We start from the raw sequence: 21595 nt of genomic DNA on the forward strand, positions 1-21595 counted from the left end.
GATGGTATTTACACTGCAGGAATTTGAGCCTATTCCATCCACTGATAGGCAAAGGCACGGTGTGCAGATTAGCAGTCTGTTGCAGGGCACACAATCCCTCCCACATGCACACCTAGAGACACTTTGGAGAAACCAATGAACTCTGAGGAAGAAAGCTATGTGGGAGGAAGCCAGAGTGCCTGCAGAAAGCCCACACGTGCACGCGCAGAACGTGCAAACTCAATGCAGAAAGGACCCAGCTGGGATTTGAACCATGTGAGGACGAAACACTGTCCAGCCCTGTGCAGATTATAAACTTAAAATGTTCCCATTTAGAAGATTCAGTTAACGTTCTTCCTACACTCCACATATACTTACATTCAATGATACTTGGAAAAAAACTTCAACTTTTTGCTAAGGCATCTCTCTAAAGATTGCAAATGCTGTGATTTTTGTTTTGCTGCAGGTAAACGTTGCAGTGGTTACTTTAAGGTTTCGTGGCAGCAGGAAATTCCACATATTTATACCAACGCTTGCAAAAAAAAATGCTCCTAAAGACACTGATAAAGTCCCGTTTCCCACCTTTTTTTGTGCATACCGTCCTTTCTGAATGAGGTTCTGGAATCCAGATTTAGTTCCACTAAGCAGGAACAAAATGTCTTCTTTTATTTTGCTTTAGCTTTGAGGACACCTCTGCCTCCTTCCACACGAGCTGAAGGTCCATCAGGAGCTGCTGATGTTACATGAAAAAGCTGTCCTGAATCTGCAGCTGTGTTGTCCAAACCGTTCCCTCCCCAGCTCCTCAGAGATCATGCGCTGGTCCAGCCAGGACTCTAGCTTGGAGTCAACTTTTTCAGTTTTGGATGTCATGATTGTTTTGTGTTACACGTAAATAAAGAAAAACAAACGAGCATATACCAAAATCTCTTTTAATCTTTACATTTTTCTTCCAAAGCAATAATTCACTTGGTTTCATTTTCCTTTTTCTTATAGAAAACAAAAAGAGAAATGTACAAACGTTTTAAATTGATGGTTTGGGAAAGCAAAGGGAAAAGAAAGGCGAGGCGTGGAAGCTGCACTTCCACTCTGAGCCTGTGGGGGCAGCACCTGCTCCACTCACAGCAGTGGTTTCATCCCGGCGGCGGACAAACGGCCTGGATTCTTCATGTTCTGCTCCGGTTTCGGACTCAGATTATTTACAAGCGTAACCAGCTCTCAATCACATGATTTCAAACACTTCTGCCAGACAGTCATTGATTTCATGATCGGGAGCTCCGAGGCCTCAGGATTCCTGACGTGATCCGAGGAGAACTTGACTGACAGAAGCAGCTGAAGCTTCTGCTTCACACTCAAACACTGCACATCCTCAGAAAAAGTCCTGCTGCCCCAAACAAACTTTATTTTTGGTTCTGATAGGACGTCTGTGCTGCAGGATGATGCACGCCTCGTCCTGCGGTTCTTTCGCATCGTACGGCCGACGTTTGTCCTTTTTGAACCGTCGTGCTCATTCTGCAACCTTCCTCCACCTTTTTCTTCATGATCACATGATCGGGCAGTATGGGGGGGGGCAGGAGAGAAATGTCACATTCAGAAGAGAAAGTAATAAAAACTTAAATCTGGAAAGCCTAAGAAAATAGCCCAAGTCCTCCTCCAGCTGTGCCTCAGAGCGTCTCACAGACACCGCGCCGACCTGAAACGGCGGCTCACGTTTTTGGATCTCCGGTTTGACGAAAGCACCCGTGGCCGCGGTGGCACCGTGTCATTTCCCGCGCAGCAGCTCCAGCTGGTCCTGGTACTCCGTGAAGAGCCTCTGGAAGCGCAGGTTCTCTCCGATGACGGGCAGCACCTCGCGCAGCAGCTCCCTCTTCTGCAGACCCTGATCACGGGAACAGGAGGCGGATCAGGAACTACTTTAGCCAACTACCCGAAACGAGACAACACTAAGACAAGAAGCTTCAATCGGTTAGATCCCGGTGCAGGTCGTTCTGAGCACAGACTGCTGGGTTATCAGATTTTATTTCCCAGCTCTCTTGCGATTCCGCCGTTCGGAGTAAAAACAGGAAAACAGAAACGACTCATTTGTGATTGAAAATCAAACATTTTATAGGCGGCGCGAAAAAGGGCAAAAGCAGAGAACAAAGATGGATTAGAAATCAATCCAGTAGTTCCTTAGAACAAAAAAAAAAGTTATTTTTTTCTGATATTTTCATGATGTGACTTCCTCTGTTTGCATTTAACGTATAAACTTTAAAAAATAAATAAATGCTATAGTTTTTCTTTGTTAAATAATAGAATATTTTGGCTGATTGTTTTTTTTTAACTACCAGTCAACTTGTCTTGTGTGTCAGAAATGTGGATTTTTTTGGTCGTGATTTCAAACTTGGAGCATCAAACCAGACGCAGCAAAACCCTTTTCAAGTCTGCTGCTGCCAAAAATCCTCTGCCTGGTGCGTTCAGTGTTTCGTTTCAGTGTTTCTCCTTACAAGATGCTAAAGCTAGCGGTTAGCCACAAGAACATGTAAAAAAAACCTGACTCTTTTTTTCCTCATTGGGGTGGGTCTGTGACACTTTGCTCATCAAGTCTGACTTCTAAGGTGTGAAAACTGTTTTTGCATGTAGTAACTGTGATTCCACTGTTTGAACAGCAGCATCCACATCCCATTACACAGCAGGTTTACTGAATATTATGCATTATTAGGACGGTTTGTGGGAAAAACATATTTGGAGTAAAAACTCCTTTTATTCTTTTATCTTGAAGTCAAAGTCTGTTTCCTCACTGGCTCTCTGCGGCCAAAAGAAGTTAACTTTAACCATTAACTTTACTAGTTTGGGGGTTTTAGGATTTGGGAATCAGAGACTGGACATGCGTCAGGAATTAGGCGGATGCAGCAGAGGGAATCCAGCAGCTTTTCAAAATAAAACTTCCTTCAGAATCGGATTAGAAATAAAACTGAAAACATCACCGACTCTCCATAGAAGATTTCTTTTGTCTTAAATACAGTTTAGTTGTTTCCTTTTTGCAGTATTAACTGACTGTGACCACTCAAACAGTTCATAACAGAGTCATTTCTTTCTACCACACCGACTCCCCAGAGGGCCCCCCCTACAGTGTGTGCGTGTGTGTGTGTGTGGGTGGGTGGGTGGGGGTACTTTCATACCAGAGTGGTGGGCTCCCAGGACGAAGCTGCAGATTTATGGACGGGGCCGAGCAGCTCCTTGCAGAGTTCCCTCAGACGAAACTCTGAGCCTGCACACACACAAACACGCTGTTACACTCACACGCACAAACACATGCACACTCATTTAAATTAGAGGTGGAAACTTGTGGGTTTTGACCACAAACGCCCATGCCTTGGTGTCCTAATGACTTTTTCTGGACGTTTTTCAGCGTTATGGCTGCATGTCACCTCATGGTGGCGCTGTACAAGAAAAAAAACAACGAAAAAGAAGAAGATTCTGATCACCTTCATTGACGAGGAAGCGGGCGTAGATGAGCAGCCAGTACCGATACTCCTGCGCCGACTGCAGCATCAGAGCGGACGCCAGCTGGTTCTCCAGGAAGGCCATGGTCATGCTCTGCTGCAGGTGGTGGGGGGTGGAGGAGAGGCGGGACGCCAGCCGCCCGGCGCTATCCACACCAAACAGAGTCACTCTACAATCACCTTTCCCCGGGGAATGTGCTGCCGCCTCTAAACTTACCTCAGGTTGCGGCCCTGCATGACAGCCAGCGGCCCCGAGGACGCAGGTGCATCATGGGAAGCCATGCAGCTCCGGAAGTCGGCACACTGGACTAGAGAGTCTCCTTTATCTGCTACCAGAGTCCTGACACAAACACAGAGTCCACCAGGCTCAGAAAGGGGGGTTACAGCACAGCTCTGACAGAGAAAATATGACGCATCTGCTGTTGTGGATGCAGGATCTGACACACGAGTCCTCACCACGACTCCAGCGCGCAGCTGAAGCAGTACGACTTCCCGTTGGACAGGCCGACGACCGGCACTCCCTGTGGGGTCAGCAGGGACTGGGACACGGTGGTGTCTGCACCTGAACACACGGAGCCCAGGACAGTTTTCTTCAGAACCGGATCATAAACGCGGTCATGAACGGCTCAGAACCGGACGTTTTATAGAGCAAGCGGCCAGAGCCGTGCTGCTGCGGGTTCAAAGGTCACTGAGAATTCCTCACCTGCTTCCTTCAGCTGACATTTGTGAAACAAAAAGACAAGTTTCAAAGAATAAAGAGAATTTTAGTTGTACTCAAGAGTTTGGCAACATGATCAAATAATTTAAAGCGTAAAAAAGTTCAAACAGAATGTTATCTGTGAGTCAGAGGCGTCCAGCTTCAGCGTTAAGTCAAAGTATGGACGCCGTTAAAGGTCCTGCGGCTCGTTTTAGGCGTCAGGCGTGGCGGACTGGCAGCAGCGCGTTTTGGGTGTCGTGATGTTTCCAAAGTTCAAATATCGGAACTTTGCCAAAAAATTTGTGTTGCATCAACTAATCAAGAACTCAGATCTGGCCTGTGATGAGTTGATGACGAGATCGGAGGAGAATCTGATGGTTCTACTCCTGATCTTTAAGATAGTTTTCTTATTTGTATGGAGACAAAGTAAAACGTTTTTCTGATTGTTTCCTCACTTGTATATTTTCCCTCCTTGGACTAATGCAGGACAGCAAAGCCTCTCTGAGTGGCTCACAGAGAGGGAAGTAGCGCTGAAAGCTCCTGCAGACGGTGAAGCTCAGTGAGTCTCTGACTGACGTCATGAACCCAGACATGGAGACGTCATCACCGATGCTTTTGTACAGCTCTTTGACATAAACCAACCTGATTTCTCAACATCCTCCGTGTCTTTCATGGATTGTAAATGAGTCGTACAGTCGATGCTTTAGTGTAGCGATGAGGCGAATAACTTTAGACTGTTGCTCCTCCCACACGCAGTGGGAGGGCCAAGTTTATAAACACATGTGTGGAGGAGCATCGAGCCGCGAATGTGAGGCTTAAACCACAGTGAGTCTGGGTTCAGACTCAGAACATGTTGCTGTTTTAAGTCTGTTCCTCAGAATGCAGCTCGTTGTCACGGCGATGTTAGCGAGTTCAGATCATCACCATCCAGACAACAACACTAAGCAGAGCAGTCTGCTGATGCTGTTAGCGGTTGGTCTCTGACTGACCGGGTCCTTCGTAAACTACAGGTTCACCCCAGGGCTCAGGTGAACCCGGATTATGGCTGCACAATATGAGGAAAACTTGCGATATTAGAGATTAATATTGCGATAACGATATAATTTGCAGTATATAAACAAATAGCAAAATAACCAAAAACATCATTGCCATTTCATTGCAACAGTATAAGAATTATATGACCCTCGTCGACATAGGGGACAAACATCTAACATAATAGGCCTCCACCTGATTGGTCAACAACGTGAAGGCGTCCATCCGATTGGTCAAATGCATAAAGGGATTTATTTGATTCGTTAAAGGCCTCAAGCTGCCACAAGACTGTTTTAGCACATTTAACCCTTGTGCTATCTTAAATGACCCCACCCTTACATTGACATGTTCTCCCTACCATGACAAAGGTGGATAAAGGTGGAAAGATTTCATGTAATCCATGGACACCAGTGAAGATCACAAATCACTGAAGAAAAAAGGTTCAGAGCACTGTCTAGTGGGTCTACACCAGTGTTTTTCAGCCTTTTTTGAGCCACAGCATACTTTACCCTTGACAAAAATCCCACGCCACACCAGCATCCAAAAGTAAAAAAAAAAAAAAAAAAAAAGGAGAAAATCAGTCTGTATTGATCTACAGCTCCTCCACAATCTCACATGCATTGTTGTGATAATTGTTGCAGAAAAGCTGTTTTTTTTCTTCTAAAAGATGTAATAAAAGTTAAGTTAGAAGATTTTAAAACTGTGTGTTCGTTGTGGTTTCAAGATGTTAAGAGGAGAGACTCATTGTGCGCCGAGAAGCTGTCATTTTAACCCAATGCATCATGGGAGATGTAGTGCGCAAACGGCCGGAGATTGCTTCTCTGAGCTTCATTGTTTTGTTCATTTGTTCCACGGTCTGACACCAGATTCTGTGGAAAGCTACACGGCTGAAGACGAGCTTTAGCTGGTATTTTTGTTGGAACTGAGAGACTTTATGAGCAGATCAGAACAAGGAAGTGAAGACTTTAACCACTTCTGATTGGTCAGACTGATGACGTGTGATTAAGCCTCCAAGAATGATTGGTGGAGACAGTTAAAGGGGCGGGACTTTTCAGAAAACGCCTTTAGTTGCAGCTAAATCGCGGTACCGTCAGTCTTATCAAAACGAATCAAATAAACACAAATAAAAAACTCTTTTACGATCTTTCATATTCCCAACTACTCAGTGTTTCAGGGCTCAACATAGCCATTTGTCCGCTGGCCCGGTCCTGTTTTTCGAGCAGTACGGACCACAAGACTTTATTCGGGCCACTAAAATATCTAACAATTAATATATTTTTCACCTTTTACAATAAAGTATATTTTGCGAAAACGTGTAGATTTACCTCGTCTTTATAATTCACTTTTTCTGCTAGTCCTGTGTTCAGACTTCAAGGGTTTCTATGGGAAACCTTTTATCACTCTTCTCCTCCTCTCCCGCCTGCACCGCGGCTGTCACTGCCGAGCACCACGCGGCACGCGCTCACTCAATTTTTTTTTCAAACTTTATTGAATGTAACAATTCAATACTAAATGTTAAACAGCAACAACGAAGGAACAAGCCAGTGGGTTATTATTACATTTTAGGCAGATATATTTAAACTGACACACATATCAGCGCCCCCTGGTGGTTTTTCACCGCGATGATCATAAATCCAACACCGTCACTGAAGAGAGACTGAAGCATGTCAGAGATGTGGAAGACATGGCAGGAATAGATAGGAATATGTTAGATGGAGTGACGGGTGGAATTAGTGCTATGGACAGCAAGATATTTAATGAATGCATTGAAGATGAAACTGTATGCACTAAGCTTTAAGCTGAATGTCAAAGAATCAAAGGCAACTCAAAATACCTGAATCTCAGACTCAAATGGAGTATAAGGTCAAACTACTTAATTTTGTTTTTCTTTACAACACTGTAAGCAGTAAGTATTTCTAGTTAGCTGAATGATCTCAGTAATTTAATTGTATTTAATTTTTCAATTATTTAATTTAATTAGGTAACTAAAGTAACTAAAAAGTAAATGTAACTTTGCAACAGTAACAAAAAGCAGAACCTTAAGGCAGTCAGGGCAAAAAAGTCAATAAAACTTCTTAACTATTGATTAGGAACAAATGTGAAATAGCAGTGATTAGAAGCAGCATGAAAACATCTTAACTAGTGTTACCTACTACACTGCAGCGCTCTCTTCAAAACATCTGAAACAGACTAGAGCAGATTTAAGTTGGATATGCTCTATTTTTAGTCATTGAAAAGTGTATAAATAAGTGCTAGATGTCACCAGAATGCACCAAATTGCACCATATTAAAATTTTCCGGGGGGGCATGCCCCCGGACCCCCCTAAAGTTGCAAGCACCTGCGGAGCGGCGGGTCTCGCTGTGCGCGGTGTCGGGCCAGTAACTTTCAAAAACTACTGGCCCTGTGGGCCAGTGCAAATTTCTGGGTTATGTCAACCCCTGTGTTTTATCAGGGTCTTGTATGGATGAACACAGAGGTGATATCCTGGAGATGGAAAATGTTTTTAGATCAGTTAATGGGTCATTTCCCACGGCACCCTAGTTGAAAAACGCTGGTCTAGATGACCCAACTCCCAACGTTAAAGTCCCATGGATAGCACAAGGGTTAAGGTTTACGGCTTTTGCGACATGGATATTGCAGAGCTGGATATTGCGATAACGATAAATTTGCGATATATTGTGCAGGCCTAACCCTGATGTGACTCACCTGATAAAATGCTCTGCAGAGACTCGTTCTTCACCACAGCTTTGTGTTTGTGGACATCCCTGCAGACACACAACACCTTCATGAGCACGTCCTCACACCCAGGACCCCCGGGAGCAGTCTGGCTTCCTCACCACACAGACAGCGTCGCCCCCGCCGTCAGAACCATGACAAAGTGGGCGGAGCAGTGCAGCGCAGACACAGGCGTGGCCAGCTGGATGGAGGGGAGGAGCCGCCGCCCACAGGCCGAAAACACGGACAGCATTCTGTCCACGCAGACGACGGCCAGAACGTCACTGTGAAAGAGGGCGGAGTTTATTGACTCTGTCATGGTTAAAGGGTGACTGCGGGTCAAAGGGCATCGTCTTGATCACAGCAGCTCTGCTGGTTTTAGGCGGCAGAAGGTCTGCAGGACGTAGACACGTCTCCAGAGTCAAAGCCAAGCAGCTGCAGAAGCTCCTGAGGAAAAATCTGCTTCCAACTTTAGCTCACTGCTTTTTTTGATGGGTAGAGAATTTGGACCTGTGACATTAAACCCAACAACGACCACCCGCTCTGTGACCAGGATACGTGGAGATGGGTTCCAAAACTCAATGCCAAGTTGGTACCGCTGCCAATGTATACAGGACAACTGATAACATAAAAAGCTGATTCTGGTGATTCATTTCAGACACGTCAATCAGTTGTATTCTATTCAGTTCTGCTGTAAAATTCTAGCCAATCATTTGACCTGTCTGGCGATTGTGGGTGGGCCCAAAAGGGGCGGGCATAAAAGAACAGGCGAGGCGGTGAAGAGGTGGAGTTTCATTCAATTCAAAATACCAAACGTAAAGCAAGCAAGAGTTCTGCTGCACCTCACAGCTACAGATCCAGATTCATTCAACCTGATGGATGAGAACGACGTGTGCACTGTTCTAAAGAACAGACCGTTGTCGTGGCGATGAGCGCTGACCTACAGGTTTACTTCAGCGCAAGCGAAAACGGACAAGCTGCGCTGCAGTACAGATTTAGAAAGAATGAAATAAAGCATCTTAGGCATACAAGTGCCCTTCGTCCCTCTGTGAGGCCGCCACGGCAAAAGTAAAGGTTTTGGGGAAAATTGGCAAGTTTTTTTACATTTTGTGAAACATTGGTTGGAGCCCAGCTAAGACACTAAAAGCATTTAAAAAGTACTGGTTTGGTAGAGTCGCCGTCCCTACCAGACGCCGAGGTCTCATCAGCGCCCCCTACCTGCTCCCTGCAGCAGCCATCACAGAGCTGGGCAGCAGCGTGCTCCAGTCCCGCCCGTCTCTGGTGCATCGCAGCTGGCTGAGCTTTGAACCCGCAACCACGGTCAGCTCGTTCTCCACCTCCAGGAAGACTGACGGCTCCATGCTGACCTGCACAACACAAACAATCAAGGTTTCAGACACAAAGCTCTCATCAGTGATCTGAGCTTTAGAGTAGATCTCTATCCTCAAGCGCATAGAAAAAAAAACAAACTCTTATTTGTTTGTGTTACTGTTAAATTTAAGCCTTTTGGCCATTTTAGCCCCATAGCAACCGTTTGACTTTTTGGTCACCTGGGGGGCGACGAACAGGTGCATGAAACGTTTAAAAGAATCTGCAAAAGGAAACTTTTGAGTTTCCTTGGACACTGATGCTTTCTTTTTTTGTTATATGTTTATATTAGTGGTATCATTTCTTTCAGCTAGAGCCAACAGCTCGGTACAAACGCTGTTCAAAAGCAGTAAAGTAGCTTTCCAAGGACACTCAAGGAGGTGATAAATAGAAATCTAGAGTTTAAATATGTAGCTGATACTAAAGAGGATTTTTGTTTGAAAAAATCTAAGATAGAAACCTCTTCCTTAGGTCAAATTTAAAAAAAACTTGAGTGGTGTTTGTTTATTGCACCTGGCAACATGTGTGAAAGTTTGTGAGGATTCCTCGAACAAAAGTTTCTTCTCCCATATTGTGAGAAAATTTGAAAATTGCTAAAATTGCCAAAAAACGGCCGGCAAGCCCTAGGATCAGTGACCATCCCATAATTATTTCCTTAGGATATCTCCAACATGTGTGTTTTGGTGTCATCAGTGGATTAGGCAGTATTTTTTGAGCCCCATAAGATGCTTTGGCGCCATTCTTTTGACGGTTTTGCCCATTGTGACGTCATCATTTTTGAGTGGGCGTCATTCACTGAGCCCCACATGAACTTTCATGGGGTTCTAGGAGTGTGCAGGTTTTGGAGAGTCTTTGAGTGTGTGGTGGTGGTGAAATCGTCACTCAAAGGCGCAGTAAGAACGAAGAACACCTGCCCACCTGCAGTACTGCTTCCTTCAACCAGAGGGAGCCAAAGAGAATTTCATAGTTGACCATTTTTCACCTCAAATTCATCCTGTGGCTGCGGACTTGACTATTTTTGAATTAATAAAACTCTGTCACATAGTTCCAACGGATTCTGAATGTAACAAAAGCATGGAGCAGAAGAACAGTTGCGGCGGTTTGAAGAGCAGGTCATTTCCTGTCTGCTGGCGCCACCTCCAGTGTGAAAGGGTGAAGGTCGTTTCCCACTGTTCTGACAGACCGTCTGTGACGTACCTGCAGGCTGAAAGACTTCTTCATGCTTGGCGTTGGCAGCCTGAGAATGGTGGCGGCGGCGGCAGCAGCAGCAGTAGGGGCTGGTGTGGCCGGCGCCCTGCTGGGCTCTCGCTCAGCTGGAGGGGTGATCTGAGAGGAGACGGGACAAACGAGTCTTCAGAAGCTCCGACGCTCCGTCGAGACCCGGCGGCTCGGCCCGTCCTTACCTGCGTAAAGGGCTGAGGGAGGGAGGGCATCTTGTCTTTCCTGGGTCGCCCCTTCTTCTTCTTCTCCACCACCTCTCCTCCGTCCGTCAGGAGTTCCGGTTTCCTCTTGGCCAGCGCCAGGTTCTTGTTGATGGCGGGCGTCCTGTCCTCGCTGTCACTGCTAGTTTCCTCTTTGCTTTTGGGTTCCTTCAGGGCGGCGGGGGTTTCTTTTGGCCTGGGATGCAAGCAGACGAGAATTGTTGGGTCACTGGCATCACATCCGACTCTTGAGTACAGGAGTTTCCTAACCTGTCCAGAGGAGCAAGTCCGGCCGTGGAGGCGATGGCAGCTGTGACCCCAGGCGTGGCCTTTGACCTCTCCGTGAACCTGGAGTCCAAGGCTTTCATGGGCTCGATCTTGGAGGCAGAGGTGAGCAGCAGAGTGGCCTTCATACTAAAACCAGAGAAGAAGAAGAAGGAGGTGAAGGCGTGAAGGAGCAAAGATGAGAGGAAGGCGAAGAGGACAACCCACACACCTATCTTTATGGTCCTCCAGGCCTCTGGTGGCGCTGTTGGGGGGAGAGGTGAGCACGGGGTCTTGGCCGGGCCTGAGCCCTGAGGGCATCTGTCCTGGGCTGGAGTCTGAGTTGAGCTGAGGAGCGAGCTGGTTCGAGATGGAGGAGCCGGAGGGAAGGATGGGAACGCTGTTGAAGAGAGCGGGAGAAAAATCCCTGCAGAGAAACAGGAGCGCTCACTTTGACTGAAAAAAACAAAACAAACGTTTGGCAGAGCAAAGTTCAGAAGAAAACAGACATAGAAGCAAACGCCGAGGCTGTGAGCGTCTCAGACAGGTCAACACGTCAGACAGGTCTCCTCAAAGTCTGAATCTGGAAGTGTATGAAGTCCCGGACACAGGGACACACGCGCTACTGTGAATACGTCTAGTTCAGGCTGATGGGTGTGATCACACCACACACACCCCACCGCTACAACCGCCATGTCTCTGAAAGGAGCAGCAAACCTTTATCGACCCATCTAACTTTTACAATGAAGATGTTCCTGCCTTTACCTCCACAGCCTTTTCTGACAGTGAGGAAAAATGCAAACTGCCATTCTTTTTTATTTTCAGGACAGTCTCTACCAGAAACACGTAGGAAAAGCTGCAGCTCTGACAGGAACATCACTGCTTGAGAGGCTAAAAGGTTTAGCCAGTTTCAAGAACTCAAAGGTTTCTCTTTATCACCGTTTAAAAAAAAAAAGCAAATAAAAAAAACTGACCATAAAATTCCAATAAATTGGGGCCGTTTTCTTTCTGATTTATTGAATGGAATTATAAAATGAGGCATGTCTAATCTGTTGGTGTTCAGGTTAAGATGTCAACTTCTGGATGTGTGCAAAGAAATCCTTTTGTTTCCAGCTGAACTTCCATTCAGCTCTGTTCCACGCTCGCTCATACAGGCTCACAGGGGTAAACGTGAACTTGGATGTTGGATTTAAAAAAAATGGCCAACTTCCTGTTTCTCACCCGGTGTCCAGCTGAGCGATGCAGAGCGGCGTGATGCGCCTCCTTCCGTCTGCTGTTCTCGTCTCCACCTGCTTCTTCAGGAGGTTCTGCCGAACAAACACACATCCATGAAATATACTTACATGAATAAATGAAACTTGGCCGATTGCCGAACTCCTCATTTATCGTTTAGTCTTAAAATAAACCAGTAAAAATGTTCCTGAGCAGGACATCTGGGATGAGCACCTTCCTGATGTCCTCCAGAGACTCTCCGTTCATCACGCTGTTGACTTTGGGAGCCGAGGACTCGGGTCCGGCTGCAGCCATGCTGGCCTGGGTGGTGGTCTGCCGCTCCTGCTGGTACTTGAGCATCTCTGGGTTCTCAATGATGGTGGTGGAGAGCTGCGCCTCCATGTTGGTTATAGCCAGACTCTTGCCATAAATGTTCTGGTGGATGGTGTTCTGGGAGACAGAACCGGAGCCGGTAAGGACATGGACTTTTAAGGAAAGCAAAGACAGAAGCCCCTCTAGCGAGTTCAGTTGCCTAATGTTAGAGTGTCAGCCCTGAAATTAGGAGAGACTGTGGGTTCAAATCCAGTTGGGTCAAACATTGAAATGGGCCCAATGCCTCCTTACTAGACAGCATCGAGGGCTGGATTGGGGGCTTAAAACGCAGAATGATTGCTCGCCAACGGGGAGAAGAACGAAATCTTCAGGTTAATGCCGAGTATGATACCAGCTCGCGGGTCAGACTGCCTTGAACATCCTAAGGTTAGTCGGTAAAGTTGAAATGGAGGAGCAGAACCTCACCTTCTCCTCCTCATTCAGGGGGTCCCCAAGTTCATCCAGAGAAAAGTCCAGATAGGCCACGGTGCCGTCCATGGAACACACCAGCATGCCCAAGCCCGTCAACGTCCTGACGCACACATATCGTCACGAACACAAACCACAACCAGGCTGCAGCTACAAAACCCTGAAGGTCGTGGACGCATCCCTCACCATGAGATGTCCATGATGGATTTGTCAAAGAGGTCATGGATGACCACCAGGGGGCGCTTCAGCGAGGTGAGCTGGTAAAAATCAAAAACTGGTTAGAAACAAGCCGGGTCCTCAGGATCCTGCACAAGGGGAAAAAAACGGAACCAAACCGACCCAGACGGACAGCGAGCGGTCTTTGCTGCCAACAGCACAGCAGCAGTACGGGGCGCTGGGCTTTGGAGAACTGCCGTTCTTCTGTTTCTTCTTAAAGATCTTTGGGTTGAACTTCTGCAGACACAAATTGGATCGGTCAGCACACAGCTCGCCCCCTCCCCCAAAAAAAGAACATCTGCAGGCCGAGCATCTCACCACCACAGTCACAGCTTTACGATGGCCCACGAAGTCCATGTTCGTCTTCCAGCCGTCTCTCTCCACAATCTGAGCCGTGGGACCTGAATTGTTCATGGCGTGAGCCGAGACCAGGTACTGGCCGTCCGGAGACCAGGACAGGCGCAGGACGTGGGTCGTCCCGCCACACTGGAGCACAGACAATCACCAACGCCAGCCATCAATGCGCTGCTCAGACATCCCACCTGCAGCCGTGTCTGCAGACCCTGTACCTCTGTGAAGGGTTTGGTGATGTTGGCGTCCATCTGCCAGTCCACGGTCCTCCACACCTTCAGGCTGTGGTCGTCCGCCTGGGAGGCAATGTACTTCCCAACCGGATCCCAGGTCAGACCTTTGACCAAACCAGTGTGACCTCGCAGGCAAGTGACCATCTCTGAGGGGAACCGGCGAATCAGGAGAATAAACTACCCAAACCTGAACAGATTTTCTGTTGGATTTCTATTTAGTATCTACGGTTATTCCTCAAATTATATGGTTACTACAACTGCATCCCAGAGGTCATGTGACCCGGCACATGGTCTCCGTGTCAACATGCAAAGGTGAAGATCAACCAACTTCTGCCTCCTTTGTCTGACAGGAAGAGTCCAAGAAACGAAGACAAAAACCACTTTTCCTCCAAAAATCAGCTCCGGTTTTCCCACCTGGAAATTTGCGTGCATTCCAGATGACGATGGTGTTGTCCACGCTGCAGGAGGCCAGCCACACGTCATGAGGAGACCACGCCACGTCCATCACATCTGCAGAGAGGGCAGCAGAACCCGGTCTGAGTCACAGAAAGCACAGAAGGTCCTGGAAACGTTAGACTCCCATACCTCCAGTGTGGTTCCTCAGAATAGTGACGCACCTCCACTGCTCCACGTTGGCCAGCTTGGTGCTCGAGCCGAACACCGTGCTGGGACCGATCAGTCTGTGGACAAAGCGTGCCGTTAAGCCACAGAACCCTCCGTCCTGCAGAGTTCAGACATGCCGGTGTACGTACGCAGCTCTCTTCCACACCATGACCAGCTTGTCGTCGCCTCCAGAGGCCAGGTAGAGCCCGTTATTGGACCAGCGCACACAGTTCACGCAGGCTGCAGGGACAAAAGCAGCCGGGTGATTTATGCTCTTCTATAGGGCTGCACGATATGAAGAAAACTCGCGATATGCGATATCAGTGATTAATATTGCGATAACGATATAATTTGCGGTATATAAACAATTGGCAAAACAACCAAAATTATTATTCCAATTCCATTACAACAGCTTAAAAATTATACTACAAATGACCCTTGTTGACATAAGAGGCGAACATACAACATAATAGGGCGCCATCCGATTAGTTAACAACGTGAAGGGGTCCATCTGATTGGTCAAATGCAGAAAGGGATTCTTTCAATCCATTAAACACTTCAAGCTGCCATAAGATTGTTTGGCCACATCTAAGGTAACCATTTATTGCAAATTTGCTGTCTTTTGCGATATGCATATTGCACAGCTTGATATTGCGATAACGATAAATTTGCGGTATATTGTGCAGGCCTACTCTTCTACATACGGAAGAGTCTTGGAAACAAATCGTTCGATTGCACACGAGTCCGAAGACTCTGATGGAGGCGAAAACATTCAAGCACCAAAAGTGAGGCTCTGAAAAACGGGTCGCTAGTCCGATCGGAACACAAACATGGTCGAAAATTCAATGTTAAATATCTTTTCCAATATATGTATAGATTTTTATGCAATAATTCATAGTTTTGTTAATACTAGTGTCCCTTTTTATCACTTTAAATCACTGAGTAAAAACATAAAAATAAAATTAAAATCAAGCTAAACCTGGTTTGAATGAAAATGAGAGAACTGGATTGGAAAAGTGGAATAATATCCGGAAATGACATCCCAACATTCTATTCAAGTGACAACAGTGAAGCAACAGTAAATTTATAAATAATATTAATAATATTTTTGTTTTTCCTTTAACATTTTGTTGAACAGAGTGGCTGGGATAGACTCCGGCAGCCACGTGACTTCGAAAGGGACAAAAACGGGTTTAGAAGATAGATGGATGGATGGATGGTTGAATAATGGAATGAATGAATATTGGAATGAATGAATAGATGGATGGATGAATAATGGAATGAAAGAATGAATGGATGAATGAATGGATGGATGGAAGGATGGATGGTTGAATAATGGAATGAATGAATAATGGAATGAATGAATATTGGAATGAATGAATGAATGGATGAATGGATGGATGAATAATGGAATGAATGAATATTGGAATGAATGAATAGATGGATGGATGAATAATGGAATGAATGAATAGATGGATGGATGAATAATGGAATGAATGAATAGATGGATGGATGAATAATGGAATGAAAGAATGAATGGATGGATGGATGAATGGATGGATGGATGGATGGATGAATAATGGAATGAATGAATAATGGAATGAATGAATGAATGAATGGATGGATGGATGAATGAATGGATGGATGGAAGGATGGATGAATAATGGAATGAATGAATGGATGGATGGATGGATGGATGGATGAATAATGGAATGAATGAATATTGGAATGAATGAATAGATGGATGGATGAATAATGGAATGAATGAATAGATGGATGGATGAATAATGGAATGAATGAATAGATGGATGGATGAATAATGGAATAAATGAATAGATGGATGGATGAATAATGGAATGAATGAATAGATGGATGGATGAATAATGGAATGAATGAATAGATGGATGGATGAATAATGGAATGAAAGAATGAATGGATGGATGGATGAATGAATGGATGGATGGATGGAAGGATGGATGGATGAATAATGGAATGAATGAATGAATGGATGGAAGGATGAATGAATGAATGAATGGATAAATGGATGGAAGGATGAATGGATGGATGGATAAATGGATGGAAGGATGGATGAATAATGGAATGAATGGATGGATGGATGGATAAATGGATGGAAGGATGGATAAATGGATGGAAGGATGGATGAATAATGGAATGAATGGATGGATGGATGGATGGATGGATGGAAGGATGGATGAATAATGGAATGAATGGATGGATGGATGGATGGATGGATGGATGGATGGATGGATGGATGGATGGATGGATGGATGAAAATGTTGAACTTTACTGATTTTTCTGTTGGCATCTTCTGACTGAAGCCTTCATTAAAAATGAAACATTAATCTGATGAGCAGAAGCTTCTTTTGGCAGGAGGCTGGTCAGACGTGACCGGTTACCTAGGTGATTGTCCATCTGGCAGAGCATTTTGGGGATGTTGTCATTCTTCTCGTCCTCTTCTCGGAGGACCGGAGCCATGTTCCAAATCATCACCTTCCCAGAGTCCTCCCCTGTAAACAGAAGTTTTTTTTTTGTTTTTTTTTTTTATTCATTTCTCACATCTGCAACGGACCCAGCCCGTGTTCGTCTTCATGGCATACCTTGACCCCCTGTTGCAAATTTGGTTCCATCTGGATGGATGTCAACAGAGAATATGGGTTTGCCTGTGGAGACAGAAGCAACAGGTGGATGATCCTTGAACGTCCAGAGATCCTGGAGTAACAGGTAGGTCACATGATCATGTCCCACACGTGCAGCTCGAGGAAACAGCATCTGTCGGGACACGTCTCTTCTTAGAAACTCCTCTGTGACCTGAATTCTAGGGGAAAATTCCCAGCTCTGCAGTGCTTTTCCACAGAGAAGTCATAGCGTGGGGAAATCCGCAGCCGTGTTTTTCCTTACGGTGACGCCACGCGTGCTTTCAGGGAGAATTTTAAGCCCTTTTGTCAAAATCTCTTTAAGGTCAGATGATCTACACCTTTTAAACTGGTCTCATAACCCGTCGTTTTTTATCTACAGAGTCATGGCCTTCATTTCTGAAGACAGTTCTGTTAAAAAAAACTGTCTAACTTACACAAACATCCATTTCTTTGATATGACCTCTTAAAATACATTTTCCAAAAACAGGCCGGGTCTGATGGATTTCCCTGAAACCTGAAGAGAGCACGAGTGAAGAAAATCCAGAACCGGCTTCAGGAAGAGAGACCGAGTCCAGAGGATTCAACTAAAGCAGGCTCATCTTCTTCATCTACTGAATACGTTTAAACAAGTCTCCCATACATTTATAGCTCGGAGCCCCTTCATATATCCTTTTCCTCCACTGGATGATAGTCATCATTACCCTCTTCAGCCCATAGAGATGTTTCTGCTCTGCTCCTCCCTCAATATTGTCTTCACAAAAACTTTTGTTTCTGTGCAGTTCCAAGCATTTCCCCACACGAACAGGCCTATGGTGATCCATGAACAAGAATATGGTGATACAGATTATTAGGAACAACTGAAAATAAGTCAAAATGCCTTTTTAATAGTGGCAATTGTCTGCTACTTTTAAATGGCTATTCTACCTTCTTTGAGGCTCAAAGCACTGCACAGTCCCTTAACGTTGACACCTCCACACATGTGTGTGGTCAGATGTTGACCGCTCGACCTCTGCCCGACGACCACCTCATGACTAAGCCTCTAAAACGGAAACCATAACAGGAATCCTACAACCAGTCCAGTGCTGCGCCCAAACCCAGAAGCCGTTCTGAGGACAAGGTTTTGACCTCATCTCACCCATCAATGAAAAGACCACATCCTTATTTATGCACATCTTCAACGTTCACCCAAAATAACCAGGTTTGTTCGCGGTACAGATGTCAGGAGAGTAAATCTAAATACAGAGGGGGAGAAAATGCACTAAATGGTGTCATTTATTTTTAACAAAGACACTATAATTTGTTCACAGAATTAATATCTGATTTACAGCTATTTTAAATAATGCAATGGCTTTGTTCAAAAGTTAATACCAATGTACCTGACAGCTACTTGACTTATTCATTTTTTATCCTTTTACAGCAATTTTGTACCAAATAATGGCTGCTGTTCATGTTTACTATTGTTTAAACCAAATTTTACTGATATTTCCAAATGAAAATTGTCATATTTTGTCAAAGACAGAGTTTTACTGATTTCAGCAATGTTACACAAAAGTCTGTTATTCATTACACTAAATAGGACACAAGTTGTTTATTATCATTGTGTTTAAAAACTAAAAATAAATGGGGAAATATTTTCCAAAAGTTCATATTCTTATTTCTTAAAGATTGACATATCGTGAGTTGTTAGAGACGATATATATCGATTATCACATTATTGCCATATCATGATGGTATCGTTATTGTGAGCAATGTATCGCATCGTATGGTACACAGTGATTCCCAGCCCTAGTTTCAACCAGAATCTAAGTTTGTTACATTTGGACCCTTTTGCATTGGAGTGAATAGAAACTGTGGGACAAGACCCTCCAGTGGATCTCTGGCTCCAGTTACCCTTGTATTTATAGCATGCTCCCACCAGTCAGCCTGCTGAGGATGATCTCCATCAATACAGATCAGTGCACGTGTGGACGCCACCGTCTCAGCCAATAGAATCACCTCAAAGGAAGGAATATTACAGAGCTTGAAGTTTTATTTTTCCCTCTGGCCTGAGCACGGCATTTTCTGCAGTATGGGTAACATAAAATGAATCTGCTGACCCCAGTATATATTTAAAGACCCTCTCCGATGAAAATTGTGCTTTTGGTATTTGTAACGTGTTCTTGTGGTATTTTTCTGACAATGGGGGACATAAATTAATCTGAAAATGGCATTTTTGAGTATAGATTTATTCAAATCATTGTGAAACAGGAGCAGGCAAAAGAATTGCAGTCAGAAAAAGCTTGTAGCTGTGATGTAGGAGCTACGACGGCAAGCCACAAGCTCCCCCCTCTGCTCCATTCTGATGCTTGTAGACGACTACATCCATGTCCTCCTTCGTCTGAGCTGGATGGCTCTTTTTGTTGCGTTTTAGGTTGGAGGAGTGAGGGGGCTGTAAGCTAGCAGGAGAGCCTGTAAACAGAGAGCTCTCACTGCGGGGGACTGGAAGGGGGGCGGGGTTGCTTCGCGCCAACGTTCCTCCACAACTCAGAGGTGAATTTCTGATGAACTCCTGCCGCTCTGCAGAAACTATGTCTTAGAACACAACGTTTTTTTTTCTCTTTGGCTACAAACTGCCAGGACTAAAAGACAACTGGGAACAATTTAAAAATAGATGATCAAATCTTTAAACTGGCAGAAAATACTGTCGGTTTTCCCAGGTCTCTCCTAAGATATCGGTATTTGGTGTTTTTTTGCATTTTTTAGTATTTCGAACAACCGGCATCTGTCTTTTCCTGAATATAAAGAGGATGCATAATTAGACAAAAATCTTAATAATATCAGAGGTGAATTATCACTAATTCTAGCCACACAAAGTCAAGTTTAAGAAGGATCTTTGTTGGATTTCTAGAACTTCCCAGGTCACTGGTCTGGTTTGCATTTTAAAATTTAGGATTTAAGACTATCTTAACTTAAAGAACATAATCAAATATCGCGTGAACAACAGATGGTTGCGGGTTTAAAACCTCACGATTTGCATCTTTTCATTCCTGAAGCGTCGCTTTGCTCCTGGTTTGGTGTTTTTATTGGAGGCCTCGTAAGTTTGTATGACAGTAGATGCACCACCATCACCTCGGCTCAGGCCGATTCCTCGAAGTCGAACTTTCCACAGTCAGGCTAAAGAGCCACGTTCCCCTTCCCGTGGAAAACCCGACCACACATCCGAAGGGAATTGTCACGCGGGGCTAAAGAACTTCGCCACGGCTCGTTTGCCAAGTGAGTTAGCCACCGTCTGGGCATCCGAGCTAGCCGAGGGGGGCTAACGAGCTAACAGCGTTAGCGAATTTCAAAACACTTGGAGCCCGAGCGATGGATGTTCCAAAGACCGACTAGCACGACGGTCCCGGTTTTCAACCAAAGCTGCTTTCAGAGAGACTTTTTACCGTCACGAACTACACCAAATAGTGTCGCCCACCATCACACCTCCCTAACAGGTCGCCCCCTTCCGACAACAAAAGCCCAACTTGGTCCAACAGATTCCTGCACAAGCTTACCGTTGTGGCTCACCCAGCTCGGCTTCAGCAGCTTCATCTTTGCCCCGAGTTGCAGCTTCTTGTCCGCACTAAAAAGCCCCCCACCCTCCCCGGCGATCAGTTCACTCCGAGAACTATCGCCGAGCGTCCCTTCTTTGTCTCAAACTCCGTCCGGTACTTTGCTTTTATTGTAACCGAACTCCATCCCTGCGGCGGGCATCTTCCTGAGGATAAGCGGCTGGCAGCAGCACTCAGTGGCCCGGACGACAAACGGGGTAACACCAGGCGGTTAACGAGCCAGTTTCCGTTACTTTGACCGCGGACCGGAAGCGGATGTGCGGTGGCTTTTGGATTTTAAAAAATAATTCATAAAAACCAACGCATAAACAGCCACTCTCCAATCATGTCTTATCAACCGGTTTTTAATTATTACATTGCAGTAGTAGTGATTATAAAACCGTCGATCAAACCCCTCACCTAAGTACGATAATAATAATAATACAATTAAAATGCTTTTATTTTGAAAAGAAACCATTGGGTGTCCAGATTCAAAAGTCCTGAAAGAAAAGTCTGCTATTTTCTTTCTTTATCTTTCATTCTTACCATTTTTACAAGTGATTTTTCTTCGTCAGCGTAGTAATATTTCAGTCAAACAATTGGAATCATTCAGGATTTTTTGTTTAATTTAAAATAAATTAACAATTGCATATCTGTATATGTTGTTTGTGCGCGCGTGAGGTCACAGTGTTTTTTCTGTCATTCTCTTCTTTGTTTTTATTTTAATCGTTATGCAATTGTTGAATTATTTTGAATCAGCTGAAAGATTATTTAATTAATGTATTAAATATAAATTAAATTATACACACACATATATATTTATATACACACACTGCTAAAAAAATTAAGTCTGTGTATAGTTTGATTACACTTTTGTGTAATTAAACTATACACATAATATACACATAATCCAATTGAGCACTATTGGGACAGTCCATCCACCAACACCAGGTTGCACCACAGACTGTCCAGCACTTGGCAGATGCTTTGGTCCAGG

The 21595-nt window shown here is 44.9% G+C and overlaps 1 protein-coding gene across 1 annotated transcript; it reads right to left on the reverse strand.

Moving 5' to 3' along the window:
• Nucleotides 1-894: 894 nt before the first annotated feature.
• On the reverse strand, nt 895-20872 carry hira (histone cell cycle regulator a). The gene is made up of 25 exons (XM_023958805.2): nt 20563-20872; nt 16994-17056; nt 16793-16903; nt 14525-14615; nt 14358-14452; nt 14187-14282; nt 13758-13918; nt 13507-13674; nt 13312-13425; nt 13159-13229; nt 12970-13075; nt 12406-12621; nt 12181-12266; nt 11192-11386; nt 10966-11109; nt 10678-10891; nt 10472-10600; nt 9125-9273; nt 8029-8190; nt 7898-7956; nt 3918-4023; nt 3679-3801; nt 3444-3607; nt 3138-3226; nt 895-1855 (listed from the first exon to the last, which is right to left on the reverse strand). Exons 1-25 carry the CDS (start codon nt 20597-20599, stop codon nt 1739-1741), a joined length of 3066 nt encoding a protein of 1021 aa, XP_023814573.1. The 5' UTR covers nt 20600-20872; the 3' UTR covers nt 895-1738.
• Between the last annotated feature and the right edge of the window lie 723 nt (nt 20873-21595).

The sequence above is a fragment of the Oryzias latipes genome, chromosome 9 (genome assembly GCF_053564925.1).
Source record: "Oryzias latipes strain Hd-rR chromosome 9, Olatipes_Hd-rR_3.1".
NCBI lineage: Eukaryota > Metazoa > Chordata > Actinopteri > Beloniformes > Adrianichthyidae > Oryzias > Oryzias latipes.

Excerpts from the sequence above, each read along its gene's own strand:
- hira (XM_023958805.2), bottom strand. The coding sequence starts at position 20,599 with ATGAAGCTGCTGAAGCCGAGCTGGGTGAGCCACAACG. Across the intron at positions 11,110-11,191 it reads CTGGAGGACCATAAAGATAG|TATGAAGGCCACTCTGCTGC; the intron begins GTGTGTGGGTTG and ends CTCTGGTTTTAG. Across the intron at positions 3,227-3,443 it reads CCGCTTCCTCGTCAATGAAG|GCTCAGAGTTTCGTCTGAGG; the intron begins GTGATCAGAATC and ends GTGTGTGTGCAG.